Genomic DNA, 16,130 nt, shown 5'->3' on the forward strand with positions numbered 1-16,130 from the left:
ATGAGTACTGTGAACTTACTCCATTTAAGCTGAAGTAATGAGGTATTAATTTAACTCATTGCCTTCAACACTCAGTTCAAAACTCTGTTTAGATGAGTAGAATTAACTTTCAGTCAATTTTGAGTTAACTACACTCATTTTATTTGATAAAGTTGACGGTTGGGTTTTACAGTGTGTCTTGTCTCTGTTCACGCACTGTTCAAATAAAGTAAACACAACACATTGATGGCAGCAATGACAGCAAATCATTAGACACTAATGAAGCAGACACCCACTGTCACAAATACCATATTAACAACAAACCATGGAACTTTCTGGATGGTTATTAGATGTAGTTGTGGATTACTTTTCAGGTTTTTCGCAATGATGAATGAGCACACAAATGCTCAACATAGGCTCATTCTGAAAACATAGCCCTATGTACATTTCTGGATATCGCGAGTCATGTAGCCAGGAGTATATATGGCTGCTTTCGTATTTAAAACGAACGCTACGGGGCAGTATGACGCTGTTCCTTTTCACAATTGCCAGCTGACCGTTTACCTCAGTATGGACAGCTTTCTCACTGTTGCCAGTTAGTCCAATTAGCTCGTCATGTACGTCAGCGGACTTGAGACGGAGAGAGGTGCTGACCACAATGACGGGATTCGAGTCCAGCGTAGAATGGTTCCAGAAAGCGGGTAAGACAAAAAATAAAATAAACAGGTAAATAACAGGGTGAGAATGTGGTAAAATCTGGAAACGTGGTAAAAATCAGGCAGGGGCTTTTCTATTTTTTTAATTGCTATTTAAAACTGTTCGTTGGGTTTAGGGAAGTGGGTGGGAGGGTCAATCAGTGCTTATGAGAACACTATTTGTTGGGTTTGGGGAAGGAGGATGGCTCAGTCGATCACAGTCAGTTGACAGCGGCTTCTGGTGGATTTACACAAGAACAGCAGCTGCAAGTGGCACTTGCGATAGATATTTGAGATCTCAAAAGGCATACACAGCGGCCTCTGGTGGATTTACACAAGAACAGCAGGTGCGAGTGGCACTTGCGAGAGATATTTGAGATCTCAAAAAGCGTACACAGCGGCTTCTGGTGGATTCGCGAAAACAAAAACTGCAAAAAAGCGTAGCTCCTGAGAAATATTTGGCGCTCTCCAGAAATGTATATAGCAGAACATTTTCAGAATGAGTCTGGGTTGTAAACGCTGTTTCAAAGATTGCTGTGTGCTATACACACACAACACACACATACATACATACATTTGACATATTGAGCTGTTTTTGCACATCTACTTATAGCGAATGTGACAAGATGCATGCTAAACTAGTTAATAGGCATATATACTATAGTATATGGAGATCTGTACAGCTACTGTACAAAATAACCATGATTTAACATTCTCAAACCAGGACTCCTATTGTGTGTTTTAAGTGTCCTCATTTCTCATTGGCAGTTGTACTGGCACTATACTATTCACCTTCTTTGTGAACGAGCGGATGCACCCATTTGAATCTTTTTGGCCTGAGACTTCCAGGTTCATTCACTTACAGTCATATTTAGAAGTTAATAACAGCTCGTTCTGCTTGATGTTGATTATTTTTTTATTATATTATTTCACTTTGTCTATATAGTCATGCAAACATTTGTTTGTAGAGCAAGTAGTTTGGCCGTTTTCTTTGGTTTCGGTCATTTCTCCCATAGGCAACTGAATTAAAATTACTAAAACAATTACAAAAACATTGCAGAATAAGGTCAATACAGCTGTGGTGATTTGTGCATTTACATGGTGATTATGGACGATAATCAGTTTCAAGGTTTACCGTGGTTGGAAAAAAGTCAAGGTTTAAAACCATTCAAATGTTCTGTTCTACCGTTCCTACACTCTCAGAAATAAAGGTACACGATCTTAACTGGGGTGGTACCTTTTCCGAAAGGTACAATTTTGTACCTAAAAGGTCCTTATTAATACTGCACTGGTACAAATTAGTTCCTAAAAAGTACAAAAGTGTTCCTTTTAAAATTTTTAGGTACTACTTTTGAGGTACCAATATGGACCCTTCAGGTAAAAATGCCTTTTGAAAAGGTACCAACCTAGTGACAGCTTGCGTACATTTATTTCTGGGATTGTATGGTACAAGTACTTTTTTTGTTTTTTTAAACTAAAATTTTATTCAGCGATTTAGGACAACAGAATCTCCAGCAGAAAAGAAGTATCCATATAACATCTCATGATTCAGCAAAATTTTTAAAATCAAATCACTTATACACCAACATCCCAGCATGCAAAACTTTCATTCATTCATTTTCTTGTCGCCTTAGTCCCTTTATTAGTCCGGGGTTGCCAAACCGGAACGAACCGCCAACTTATCCAGCAAGATTTTATGCAGCGGATGCCCTTCCAGCCACAACCCATCCCTGGGAAATATCCACACAGACATTCACACACACACTCCGGACAATTTGGCCTACTTAATTCACCTGTACTGCATGTCTTTGGACTGTGGGGGAAACCGGAGCACCCGGAGGAAACCCACACGAACGCAGGGAGAACATGCAAACTCCACACAGAAACGCCAACTGAGCCGAGGCTCGAACCAGCGACCCAGCTACCTTCTTGCTGTGAGGCGACAGCACTACCTACTGCGCCACTGCTTCGCCCCCCATACTAAACTTGCTTACTTTATATCCAAAGAGAAAAAAGATATCCAAAGATGCCTTTTTAAGTTGTAAAGAAATCTGTGTTTTTCAACTAACGGAGACAGGAGAAGTCAATGATTTATTTTAATTATTTATTTTGCCTGACATGTTTACAGATTCAAAATACTCTAAAAGTTGCTTAAAATAAAATAAATTGTGTTCATTGGGGAAAAAGATTTAGAATTTTACCAAGACGTACTGTCTTTTGAAGCAGTAATCACAATACTGTAACACCGCAAAACCATGATATTTAATCCGAGGTTATCATATTGTCAAAATCTTATACCGGCACAATACACTAATGGTGATCTGTCTTTTTAATAAAAAGAAGTGGTATTATTACATCTTAAATTTGGGAAGAAAAAGTATTAATTTTGCAATAAAATTGTTAAATTGAAAACTTATGGTTTAGTTGTTCCATCAGTTAAATAGAGGTCACTTGAATGCTGACTATGTGGTGATTGTTTAAACGTCTGCTTTACTTCTACACACAAATTTAATTGAGCAGTTGTCATATTTCACCTTTCACACTCTCAGAAAAAAAAGGTACAAGAGCTGTTACTGGGGCAGAACCTTTTCAAAAAATGCATATTTGTACTCAAAAGAGTCCACAGTGGTACCTCGAAGGTGCGTATTAGAGCCCAAATATACCTAAAAAGTACCTTTAAGGTACTATTATAGACCCTTCAGGGACAAATATCTTTAGAAAAGGTACTGCCACAGTGACCTTTATATCTGAGAGTGTACTGACAATTATATTTTTGCTGGTATAATGAGAAGACGTCAGATAGTAGAGCAAACTTGCACAACCAGCTAACCGACCTCCCGCAGAAATCATAATATTGTCAACTATTAATAGGAAAACATATTAAGTCACATCAGCAAAGCTGCTCTGTCTGTTTATTTGACAGGTGTTGGTGGTACTGTCAGCAAATATAACTCCTGTCCTACATCAAGCATGCAGCTTTGAAGACGAAATGATATTTTTATTCCACTCTCGCAGATGTTCCTTCAATTCCACATTGTAAGATCATTTCTCATGAGACAGAGCCCTGGTGCAGTGTCCATCTGGAGATATTGTAAGCGATAGTCCACTGACATCATCCCTTCCTGTGGAGTATTCTAAACAGAGCTCTGTGTGGTGAAAATAGCTCTGGCTGTAAACAAAGCTTCCATGTCTGATCTGCTTTTCTTAGAAAGGAATAATAGTATGTGCATGCGCTATAACGCCAAAGAAAACATAGGAGGGAAGACTACAACAGTCAGCAAGAGAAGATCTCAGCATTTACACAATGAAGCTTCTATTACAACAAAAACCAGACCCACCCTAAACTCAATTCCATCCGCATAGCATGTTAAACACATTTACAGCCTGCAAATGTAAATATATGCAAGGTAAGCCTGAGCTGAAACCAGCAAGAGATACCAGGCCTTTTAAAATGGGGATAATTGTTGGAAACTGCAGGTTACACCTTATAATGAAATTCCATATGTTACTGTAATTAAAGGAATACTGTTTGCTCACTCAAAAAATAAAAAAATGAAACGATTGTTTAAAGGATTGTTTAAATATATATTATGGATCATCAAAAACGGTTGAGCCCCAATTATAAAAAAAATGTAATTTTAAGGTGAAGAATGTACATCTTGGATGGCCTGTCAATGAATGAATTACCAAATCATTTTACTACAAAAGAACAAAAATGTGTAATATGAAGTTTTATCTTTAAAATGTTATTATTTAACAGACCTCAGCTAAAATGAACAATCAATGAACAGCATTTTTTTATTCAAAAAGCTACAATTTTCAAACTGCTATAGGATGTCAGCAGGAAAGTTTATAGAAAGTGAAGTGAGTTAGTGAAATAATAAAGTAAATAGATAAAAAATATGATAAAAAATAACAAATAGTGTATAATATTGAATCAAACCGTACAATAGTATATATATATTTGTATTAAATTTGTATTAAATAAGATTTCTATTTAGCTATATATATATATATATATATATATATATATATATATATATATATATATATATATATATATATATATATATATATATATATATATACTGTATATATATATACACCGTATATATAATAGCTAAATAGAAATCTTATTTAATAGAAATATTTTTTGCATATAGACATTTAAGATTCATATATAAATTTTCTTTCACATATGTCACCAAGAAACTGCATAAATCCATATATAATTTCATCATCAGTGTCAGAATGGTCATATTTTAGGATACCATGGTGTCTAAACGGATGAAAATTGCTGAGTTAATGTGATAGGAGCAAAGATGGGCTGATGATCGCCAGTTTGCCAACAAATACGTGAGAAAATTATTGAAATTTTTAAAAAATAATGTTCCTCAAAAAAGATAGAAAGACATCTAATTTTCATCTTCAACAGTGCATATAGTTAAAAGATTTTAGGAATCTGGAGGTATTTTAATGCGTAAAGGACAAGTGGGCAATCCTAAACTGAACAACCGTGATCTCCAATTCCTCCGATATCGTTTATAGATGAATCATCATTTATTCATTCATTTTCTTTTCAGCTTAGTCCCTTTATAAATCAAGGGTCCCCACACTGTAATGAACTGCCAACTTATCCAGCATATGTTTTACGCAGCTTAAAAGTGAATTCAGCTATCCTAGCTGCAAGGTTTTCCTTTGAATCATCAGCTGAGAGCAAGACATTGTGCTCAATGATGTCACATTTGTCCCTTCATTGATTGTCGTTGCCATGGCTACAGTGCTGTAACTGTAGCAGCGTGGGGTTAAAGGTCACAGAGATAGCCCAGCAATTGAATTTATGGGAGGGCTTGTAGGTATCAGGTTTTACTATGCACCCCCACCCCACTTTATTGATGTTGAAGCTGCCTTTCTCTTCCAGTCCTCCTCTCTCTCTCTCTCTCTCTCTCTCCATCCTTCATTCAATCAGTGGCAATTAACCACAGAACGTAGAAAACACTGAAACAAAACACAACAGCAAATACAACCAACCAGTAACCTCTCTGATGATAACCTCTGCACAGTCTGCTTACATTTATGCTGAAATGTTGTGTTATTTGCCAATATTGGTAAGCTAAATATGATAAACAATTGTAATACCACTACAGAACATACAGTGGGGAAAATAAGTATTGAACACATTATGTTTTTTTCCTGAATAATATTTCTGAATGAGCTGTTGACATGGAATTGAACCAGATTTTTGTAAAAACCCAAACAACACAAACAAAACAAAACAAAAATCTAAAAAAAAAAAAAATGTGTGTAATAAGAATGAAATGACAAGTAGAAAGTACTAAAATGTATTTAATACTTTGTATAAAAGTTTTGTTGGTGATGGCAGCTTAAAGACACATCTCATATGAAGAATGAAATGCTCAAGTGTAAGTTTTTCTTCACCCACTTCAACAGAGTGTAAAAATTGTGATGGTTCTGTGGGTCTCGTTCATCAAATCCGATCTTTATTTTGTATTTCTCTATTGGATTCAAGTCAGGTGATTGGCTGGGCCATTTTACAGCTTGATTTACTTTCTCTGAAAGCATTTGAGAGTTTCCTTGGCTGTGTTTTGGATCACTGTCTTGCTGAAATGTCCAATTTACACTGATGAAGGGTGTTCAATACTTTTCCCCTACTTCATTTCATTTTATTACGCATAACTAAATTTGTAAACTCATTGGATTTGATTTCTTTGCATATATGGATTTCTTTAGTTGCTATCATCATCAGAAATATGTTTTCTGAGAACTACTTAATAAAAAAATACTTAATTTTCCCATTGTACCTTAATAACAACAATATGAACCACTTAGTTTAACCAGTAATATTACATTCATGCTAAAAAAAAATCCAAAGTGTTAAAGAGGAAAAATACTGCTTTCATAACTTGTATAGGGTGTTATGTAAATATGTCTTGTACAAACTATCATATACTCCATCATGACCACTTTTGAAATAATAATAGCCACTTTTTATTTTGATTATTTTTTTTTAGTCAAGAGGCATTACAAATAAAAATTTTAAACACGCTGCCATAACATAAATTATTTATGCTTATGACATTCTATAACATTTTTATTACAAGTTTTTTCTAAGGTTTATATCAATTATAACATGTTTAATTCAAAGTTATTTATACGATCAATATGCAATGTAATAAATGAAATTTAAAATAATAAAAAAAAACAGTGAATTAAAATTAAATTAAAATTAATAAAAGTGAATTAAATAAAAATTAAAAAGATGTTTCTGAATGGCTCACCATTGGCAAACTAGAGCCAATCATAATCATAAAATAAGAAAATCAATCATTATCAATAATCTAGCAGCTTATTTTTTTATATAAGTATTCCATCTAAAATAAAAATTCAATCCACTGTAAAAAATGCAACTCACAAATTGTTTACTCAGATTAAAATTGTAGGTAAGGTGGACATATTTTAAGCTCAGAGTTCAGTTTACTCATGTTTGGAACTGTTTGTTCAATGAAAGTAAAAAAATCAGTTGAGGAGACTTTGATTTTTGATTTCTTCATTTGACTTGCACTGTATAAAATAAAAAAGCTGAGTTAACTTAAAATTTTAATACAACCAGGTGCAAATAAATTTTGAGTTTATTAAGCTTCAGTGGATGAACTTGTGCCAAATTAGTATAAGTATACTTGACTTAATACAGCCTTCTCAGTAACTTAAAAATTATTTGGCACAACTTCAACCACTGAAGCTTAATAAACTTTAAATTTATTTGCAGCTGGTTGCTTTTAAATTTTAAGTTAACTCAACTTTTTATTTTTTACAGTGTACCTAAAGTTTGTCTATGCTGTGAAATGCCTTTCAAAAATTTGGTATGCAATGTATACTCATAAAATGGTAAAAAGAAGAGTCTATAATTCAAAAGAACCAAAAGATTAAATACAAATTGGTTATCATGCACTTGCTAATACTTTTTATTCATATATAATATCTACACCATATGGATTACTATTTTAACTTGCGCCTCACAGCAAGAAGGTTGCTGGTTCGAGTCTTGGCTGGGTCAGTAGGCATTTTTGTGATGAGTTTGCCTGCTCTCCCTATGATCGTGTGGGTTTCCTCCAGGTGCTCCGCTTTCCCCTACAAGTATGAGTGAATTGAATAAACTAAATTGACCGTATAGTGTATGTGTGTGAATGAGTTTGTATGGGTGACTTCCAGTACTGGGTTGCAGCTAAAATTGCATCCACTGCATAAAACATATGCTAGATAAGTTTGAGGTTCATTCTGCTGTGGCGACTGTGGGACTAAGGAAAATGCACATTACAAACATTACATTTACAGCATCACGTTGGAAAGTTAACCATTAAAAGTGTGCGAACAGCTCCCTCTGCAGATATGAAATGATAATTTAGTTCCTATATTTGAACTGTATGGTTCAATATTCTTCCTCAGCTCTGCAAAAATGCATTGAAACAAATCTGTATCCATTAGTTTACTGTTCATAATGTATGTAAATTAGTCTATAGTATAACAGAACTGCCGGTATTATAAAGAAAGAAACTGATTGTCAAGACAATAAACTTTGTTTACATAAATGGAGAGTCTTATTAATGTAATTAAACCATATTAGTAAAAACATTGTTATTGAACAGTTCTTATTCTAATATTTTTAGCAGTAGAAATTCTATTACATTCAAAAGCATTATGTACTAAGCACAGGTATAAGCTTAGTGAAATGTTTGATTACATATTAATAATCTGTTATTGACTGGTTAAACTGAATGTTTAGAAAAAAAAAAAAAAAATATATATATATATATATATATATATATATATATATATATATACCAGCAAAACTTTGAGTGCACAAGCATCACTGTTTGTCAATTAAATGACAACCATAATTGAATTCAACTATACAATCATGTCAATCATATTTATAGGTTAAATTTCAATACTGGGGACTTAAATGTATGCCAGTTTTGTAATTTGGATATAACAATTAATCATTTGTTTTTCCAATGTAATTTGGTACAAACATTTTGGTATGATAATTAGTTTGGATACAACATAAAATTTCATCTTCATCCTTTTTAGACTCATCTTCTCATGCAAAATTCTTAAGTTTGATTTAATAGTAAGGATAAAAAGTTATTTTGAAAATGAATATTTGTATCCATTTCTCAGTGAATTTCTCAGGCAATGTATTTTGGTGCATTTAAACAAAACAGATTTATTAAACAGATGCATTAAAGGATTAAGTCATAAAACATATTTAGAAAGTAAAAGATAATACATTTAAATTCAAGCCAAATATTGCAAAATAATAATAATAATAATAATAATAATAATAATAATAATAATAAATTAAATAAAAAAATTCAACCTACAAAATTTCAACAAAAACTTTCAATTTTTTGATATCTCATTTTTAAAATTTGTTTTTAATATTTTTCTATATCATATCAATTTGGGTGTACTAGTTTTTGGAACGTTATCGTAAGTTATTTTGTTAGATAAGCTAAAGATTTGGCTTCAGTGCTGACTAATCTAATGTATATGCACAAATATGATATTTTATAGCTTCATATTAAAAATGTGAATTTAAAAGATAAATTTGTGAGGGGTGTATGCTGAGCACTTTATATTAAATAACTTGTTGATATTATTACAATTCTAGATTCATAAAATAAAAATTTTCAAATTCCCTCAAGACTGGTGGTATTTAAAGATGAATATGTGATAGCAAGATATTGGTTTTAGAATTTGTGTACTTTATCTCCCCTGTTACTTTTTCAATTATTTATTTTGTTTGTTAACTTTTGTTATTTATTTATTTATTCATTCATTCATTCATTCATTCATTCATTCATTCATTCATTCATTCATTCATTCATTCATTCATGTATTTATTTATGGTGTATTGTTATTATTAATGAGAATGAAAAGATTGTGAATGCAAATTGATTGTCATCTCAGTCTTTTGTGTAAATAAAAAAAAAAGTATAAAGCTTTTCTGTTGTTTAAGCATTGTTAATTAAAAAGAAAAAGAAAAAAGTATCTAGCAAGACAGGACATTCTTATTGAAGTATTCCAGACTCTGTACAGAATATATCACTTGGGAGTTAAAGTATAAAGTATGAAATAGTGTGTGAGTTGGCAAAGAAAGCACTAAAGTATACTCTCTGAAATGTTAATGTCCCATTGGGCAAATCTGAAATGTAGGGTTTAATTAAAGTCAGTAAAAAAAAGATGGCGACAGACATGGACTCAGGAAGAAAGGGGAAGACAATTGTATCAAATAATGAGGTAAGTTGGGTATGACAGGTTTGTGACAAAAGAAGGGATGACAATCTCATGCCTCCGAATTGGGCTCACTGCATTAAACCAATCACTGTTTGAAATTGGCAAACACGATACAGGTATGTGGAGTATATGTGGAAATCCAAAATTAGTTGAGCGTGTTATTTTAATTGTCATAGTTATAATGAGGAAAGATCTCAGCTAATGGAGGAAATGAAGAATGCAGGAAGTTTAAATCTAACACTAAAGATTTAGTGTAGTAATAAATTGAATAACTAAATAAATAAAGGGACAACTCAGTGGCGCAGCAGGTAGCACAGTCGCCTCCTTGCAAGAAGGTCACTGGTTTGAGTCCCAGTTCGCGTCCGTTGGCATTTCTGTGTGTGGAGTTTTCATGTTCTTCCTGTGTTGGCGTGGGTTTCCTCCGAGTGCTCCAGTTTTGTCCCACAGTAAAAGACATGCACTTGGTGTATGAGTTATGAGGTGTATAAGTGCTGTATTAGCTGTGTAAAACATATATTGGATAAGTTGGCAGTTCATTGTGCTGTGGCGAGCCCAGATGAATAATAGGACTAAGCTGAAGGAAAATTAGTGAATGAATTAATAAATTTAATAACTAAAGATGTTAATTTAATAAAAACTAAAGCATACCTAAAGTATCTAAAAAGACATCATTACTAAGAAAAGTTTAATTTATGTATTTGATTAAATAGCTTACCATTTTCTTTCATTTCTTACCATTTCTTTGCTTGGTCTATTTCTGTATTCCTTTCTATAGCAACGCCTCACCCTCCTCCCCAGTAGGTGGCGGAAATTCACTAAAGCTGCCAAAGTTTGCAAGAAGAAGAAGAAGAAGAACAACAACAACAACTGCAATGCGTTGATGAAATACATGGCTGTTGCAGTAGCGACTTTGTAAAAAAAATGTTTTAATGCTTAGTTAATCAAGAAGATACGCGTTTGTTTAGACGGAAGACTTGCGTTTGTCTGCAATTCAGATAGCAGGCATTTTTTTATTACGCTTGAAAACTGAGCTAACGCTTCGGAATCTTCAAGAACAGTATTTTCCAGGTGTAACGATACTCCTTATTTTTTCCTGAATTAAATTGTCTTGCTTTCTTGTTAATTTTGAAGACGTCATGCATACTAGAGAGATCATATATTGTGCTACACAAATCGAAAGGTTGCACGAGGACGGCAGTTATGAAGATGTTATATCATTACTGACTGAACTCGACATCACTTCTGTCACGTTAGAGCAGATTCAGACAACAGATATTGTAAAAGTTCTTTACAGACTGCTTAAGTCCTGTCCTGTTTTGAGTGCTAAAACAAAAGCAAAGAGCTTGCTGACAAAATGGAAGAAGTTGTACAATTTGTCACATGCAATATTACTCAAAAATAATGACAAAAACACACGGGAGGACAAGGAATTAGAGACGCCAAACAGAGAGTCAGAGATGCATAACATGTCTAATGTTGAGTTACCATTGGAATTTCCATTTTTAACCAATGGATTTCAGCCCTTACATGAAAAAGTGAACGAGAGTCAAGCATGTAACACAAAGCAGCTTGATATAACAAAGGATGCAAACCAGGGAAAATGTAATAATGTATGCTTTAATGCATCTTCTAAAAAACTTTGTATAGCAACTGAATCTGCAGAATCTCTCCAGCCACAGCTTGAACAAGAGAGCCTCACTCCAGCCGTGGAATCAAATAGATCTGATGCAGACGAAGGTGCTCAAACCTCAGTTCCTCAAAACACAAATCAGCACACAACTAACTGTGACTCTACAGCACTGAGATCCAAATGTGTCCATCTGATTCTTCAGGCTCTTGGCACAAACCAACAAACAGACCCAGGTCATATGAACAAGCTCAAAGCCCTTGCTGAGAACATTGAGTTGCATGTTCATGCTCTTCATGGACGAAACCAGCATAAGTACAAGTTTCATATTAGGAGCAAGGTTGCCAACCTAAAGAACCCAAACAACCCCCACCTACGCCAAGGCCTTATTTCAGGACAACTGACTCCAGATGCATTTGCCCAGATGTCTGTAGAGGAAATGGCAGGTGAGAAACTTCGACAGCTCAGAGAAACTTACACTAATTTGGCCATCAGTGAGCATCAGTTGCCAGAAACAGTTGAAGGCACCCCTACCAATAAAGTTCGCTGCAGGCAATGTGACAGTATGGATTGCAGGGTGACTCAAATCTCACGAGGGACTCTTTTCTTGCCATCCTGGGTGCAGAGTGGCAGTGCAGATAATGATTCTATGACTTTTATGACCTGTGCTAATTGTGGAGAACAGTGGTACCACAGTAATTGGGTTTGCCTTTGAGCAAGTGCGTATAGATAGCAACATTGTTCTGTATTGTTTGATCTATATTATTGAAGTTTTTGTTCACAATGATGTTAAGATTGTCAATTATGTAGTCTTCAATTTGGTGCAGTGAACCGTATAATGCGCATTCATGTCTGTTTTGGAAGAGATGAATACACCAAAAATAATAAATATAATCTCTTAAGAGTCTAAAAACTGGTTTTAGATGCATGTAACCAGTAAAAAGGTAATTATTGTCTGTTTTAATCCAAGTATCAGTATGGCTAGACACACTTTTTTATGTTGACTTTAGATCTGTTTTATTTGTCCTCCAAAAACTTATGTAAAGTATATATTTAGATTATTTTCCACAAGTCACTGTTAAGTCTGTAAATATGGAAACGAATAACTATTGAACTGCTGCAAACATACATTTATAATTTATTATTATAATACTTATTTACTGGTTTATAAACTTTTTTTCTTAAACTCTTCTCACATCAAATTGTTTTGTACATTACACGTCATCTAATTGTTGCAGTTTTTTTTTTTTACTAAAACAAGCTTCCCACACTTTTAGAAGGTACTTAAAAACAAACAGGTCCTTAAGGTTTGTGAATAGAATTTTAAATGAAATTCGATTATGCTGTTATTTCAACAATTGTAAAAACAATTGTAAAAACGAGGTAAATTCTTAATTAGTATCGAATTCGACAAATTTTATTAAAGTTTTTTTTAACATGGCTGTTTAAAATCAAATTCTTCATTCAAAAAACTCATCATTATGCACACAGTTTTATTGTTAATATTAAGTGTAAGTGAACTGTTGAGTACAGTAAGAAGTTTCATGGTGGTGGCAGTTTTAAAAGTCGTTGAAATCTGCTGTTAATGAAAGAGTGGGAACCCCTGTATAACTGTGATGTTCTGTAATGACAGTAATCACATTCATAAACATGAACATGCTACATTCGGATAACACAAAGGAAACAGCTCAAATTTGATCTTGTGTCTAAGCTTAGCAAATGTGACGGAAAGTGTGCCACATCCAGAAAGCATGTGTAGTTGCTTTATGATTCCTTGGAATAATAATAATAAAACATCTTAAGTGCTTAGTTGTCTTACTAATCAGTTGTTACATCGAGTTGATTTCTTGCATATGTTTGTAATGAAATGACATGCCTGTATGTGTTTTATAGAGAGGTCATGCTGCTAATCTGTAATGTCTGTAATGAATTACAGATGTAACCTCATCAAATAGAATAAATGCAATTCAGCTGAATTCAGCTTATACCCTTATTATATATATATATATATATATATATATATATATATATATATATATATATATATATATATAGATGCAGTGGCACAGTAGGTAGTGCTGTCGCCTCACAGAAAGAATGTCGCTGGTTCGAAACTTGGCTTAGTTGGCTGTTCTGTGAGGAGTTTGCATGTTCTCCCTGCATTCGCGTGGGTTTTCTCCGGGTGCTCCGGTTTCCCCCACAGAGTGTGGATGTTTCCCAGAAATGGGTTGCGGCTGGAAGGGCATCCGCTGTGTAAAAACAGGCTGGATATGTTGGCGGGGGCGACCCCGGATTAATAAAGGGAGTAAGTCGACAAGAAAATGAATGAATGAATATATATACAGCTGTACAGATGATTTGAACTCGACCTATTGGGGAGACTAATAATTGTACAAAAATGACACCAACAAAACATTCAATTCAACAATACATTTTTTTTATATGAAATCTATGTACAACTATACATCCCTAGACACCAGACGCTACCTGAGTTTGTAATCCTTGCAAGACGCAAAGGATTGGAGGGATGGAGAGGCCACTGGTGTTAGCTAGCCATTCGTAAGATGACTAAAGAGAACCTCCTGGGTGGTCGGCACAAGGTGCTCCAGCCTCCACAACTTAAATGATCTAAAGAAAAACAAACAAAATCAAGTTTACTATCTAAAAAACAGACTTTGACCTTTGTATAACACATGTCTTGCCTTTTGAAAGTCGTGGAGAAGAATCCTGTCAAGAGGAATCCTCTCCTTGGGATCTGGATGTATGCAGGCTTTGATCAAATGGCTGAATTGTGAAAAGTGGGAATAATGATGGACTATTACTTAAAACTTGAAAAAAAACTTGTTTAGTACAATTTACAATTATATTTATTGCAATTTCTAAAGATCTCACCAATCAACAAGGAAGGCAGATACCACAGCCAATGGTATCGGGAGGGCATATGCCTTTGTGCCTGAAAGGAAAGAGATTTGAATGTTTGATTTTCTACAGCGAGTTTCTTCTGTATCCAGAAGCTTGTGGGTTATGAAACTCAAGACTTCCATTTTATTAGAGAACATACTAATAAAGGTGTTGTATGGTGTTTCATACAACAGGCTGCGCAGCCGAAATCAATCAGTGGCACATGCATAGTGTCCATATTCACTAATAGGTTCTCCATTTTGATGTCTCTATGGAGAACTCATCTACAGCAAGTCTCAGCTGCCTTAATGAACTGCCGCATCACTCTCGAAGAGACTCTGGCACTGTGAGGGGCACTGCAAGACCATGAAATAATGGTGAGAGAGGTCCTGCCAGTCCATCAACTCGATGATGTTAGGTGAGCTGAGACCCCCATTGGCCAGGAGTGTCAGGCCAATTTCCAGAGGAACAGGTTCCGGATGGTCAGGCTAGTGGAAAACCTTTAAGATTAGTTTATTGAGAAATAATTTGCAGACAAATAAATTTCCAGGCAAACTTGATTGCCACCTGATCAACAAAACACAATTTTTGATAGTTAGCATATTACTTTAGGTCAATCATATTTTGAAAATTGAAATTTGATTGTGTAAGACATAAATATAGTTAGTTAGGCAGATAATGCAATATATATATATAAATATAGTGGAAGACCATCCTTGGCACGAACTCCAGCATAAACAACTCCTTTCCTCAGTTTCTTGTAGTTCGAGCACATGTCTGGTAAAATATATAGTTTTAGAGACAGATTCATCATTTTCTACAATGTAAAGGTAAAACTTTATTAGAATTTTATATAATTTTTAATGCCATAACTAAGACAACGTGTGATGTATAATAATAACGTTAATTGATACCTAAAATCATTACATGACAGTACATAATGGAAAAACATTCAATCTTAAAAAAAATTAAAGCATCACGCAGCTGTCATTAGAAGTCTGTTTGTTTTCGTTTATGTCAACAAAATTACTCTCAGTGTTTTTGCTTATCTCAGGTATCCTGAACTAGTCCTGGAGAAGAATCTGGTCAAGAGGAGTCCTCTCTTCGGGATCAGGATGATTCTGAAAGACGGGAATAACAATTGATAATTAGTTTAAACATTCTTTACACCTAAAGACAGCATTTTAGATGTCTGAGCCATATGGCTTTGTAAGATACAATTACTTCTTTTGTACAATTTACAATTACATTTGTTGAATTTTTTTAAAGATCTCATCTTTCGACAAGGATGGCAGATACTGTACCACAGCCAGTTTGTAATCTTGTCCAAATCAATGTGGTCTGGAAAATACAGATAGCCATCCATATTACATGCACTAGTTTGTGCATAATATAACTAAATTTAATGTCCCAGACTACCGTTTTATTACAGTACATACCACTAAAGGTGTAATATAGCTTTTCATCCAACAGGCAGCCACAGCTGAAATTATTCAGTTTCACATTCATGTTGTCTATGTTCACTAATAGGTTCTCCATTTTAATGTCTCTATGGAGAACTCCTCGTCTACAGCAGGTCTCAGCTGCCTCAATGACCTGCCGCATCACAT

At 34.3% G+C, this 16,130-nt stretch overlaps 2 protein-coding genes across 2 annotated transcripts in view; one reads left to right on the forward strand and one right to left on the reverse strand.

The window, feature by feature from the left end:
- znf827 (zinc finger protein 827) overlaps positions 1-16,130 on the reverse strand; it is a 789,732-nt gene that overhangs the window by 566,645 nt on the left and 206,957 nt on the right. The gene's annotated exons all lie outside the window — the stretch shown is intronic.
- tceanc (transcription elongation factor A N-terminal and central domain containing) lies at positions 10,979-12,529 on the forward strand. Its single transcript, XM_087237347.1, has one exon. It carries the CDS (start codon positions 11,129-11,131, stop codon positions 12,332-12,334), a length of 1,206 nt encoding a protein of 401 aa, XP_087093473.1. The 5' UTR covers positions 10,979-11,128; the 3' UTR covers positions 12,335-12,529.

Source organism: Danio rerio, chromosome 1 (genome assembly GCF_052040795.2).
Source record: "Danio rerio strain M-AB ecotype USA chromosome 1, GRCz13ab, whole genome shotgun sequence".
NCBI classification, from domain to species: Eukaryota; Metazoa; Chordata; class Actinopteri; order Cypriniformes; family Danionidae; genus Danio; species Danio rerio.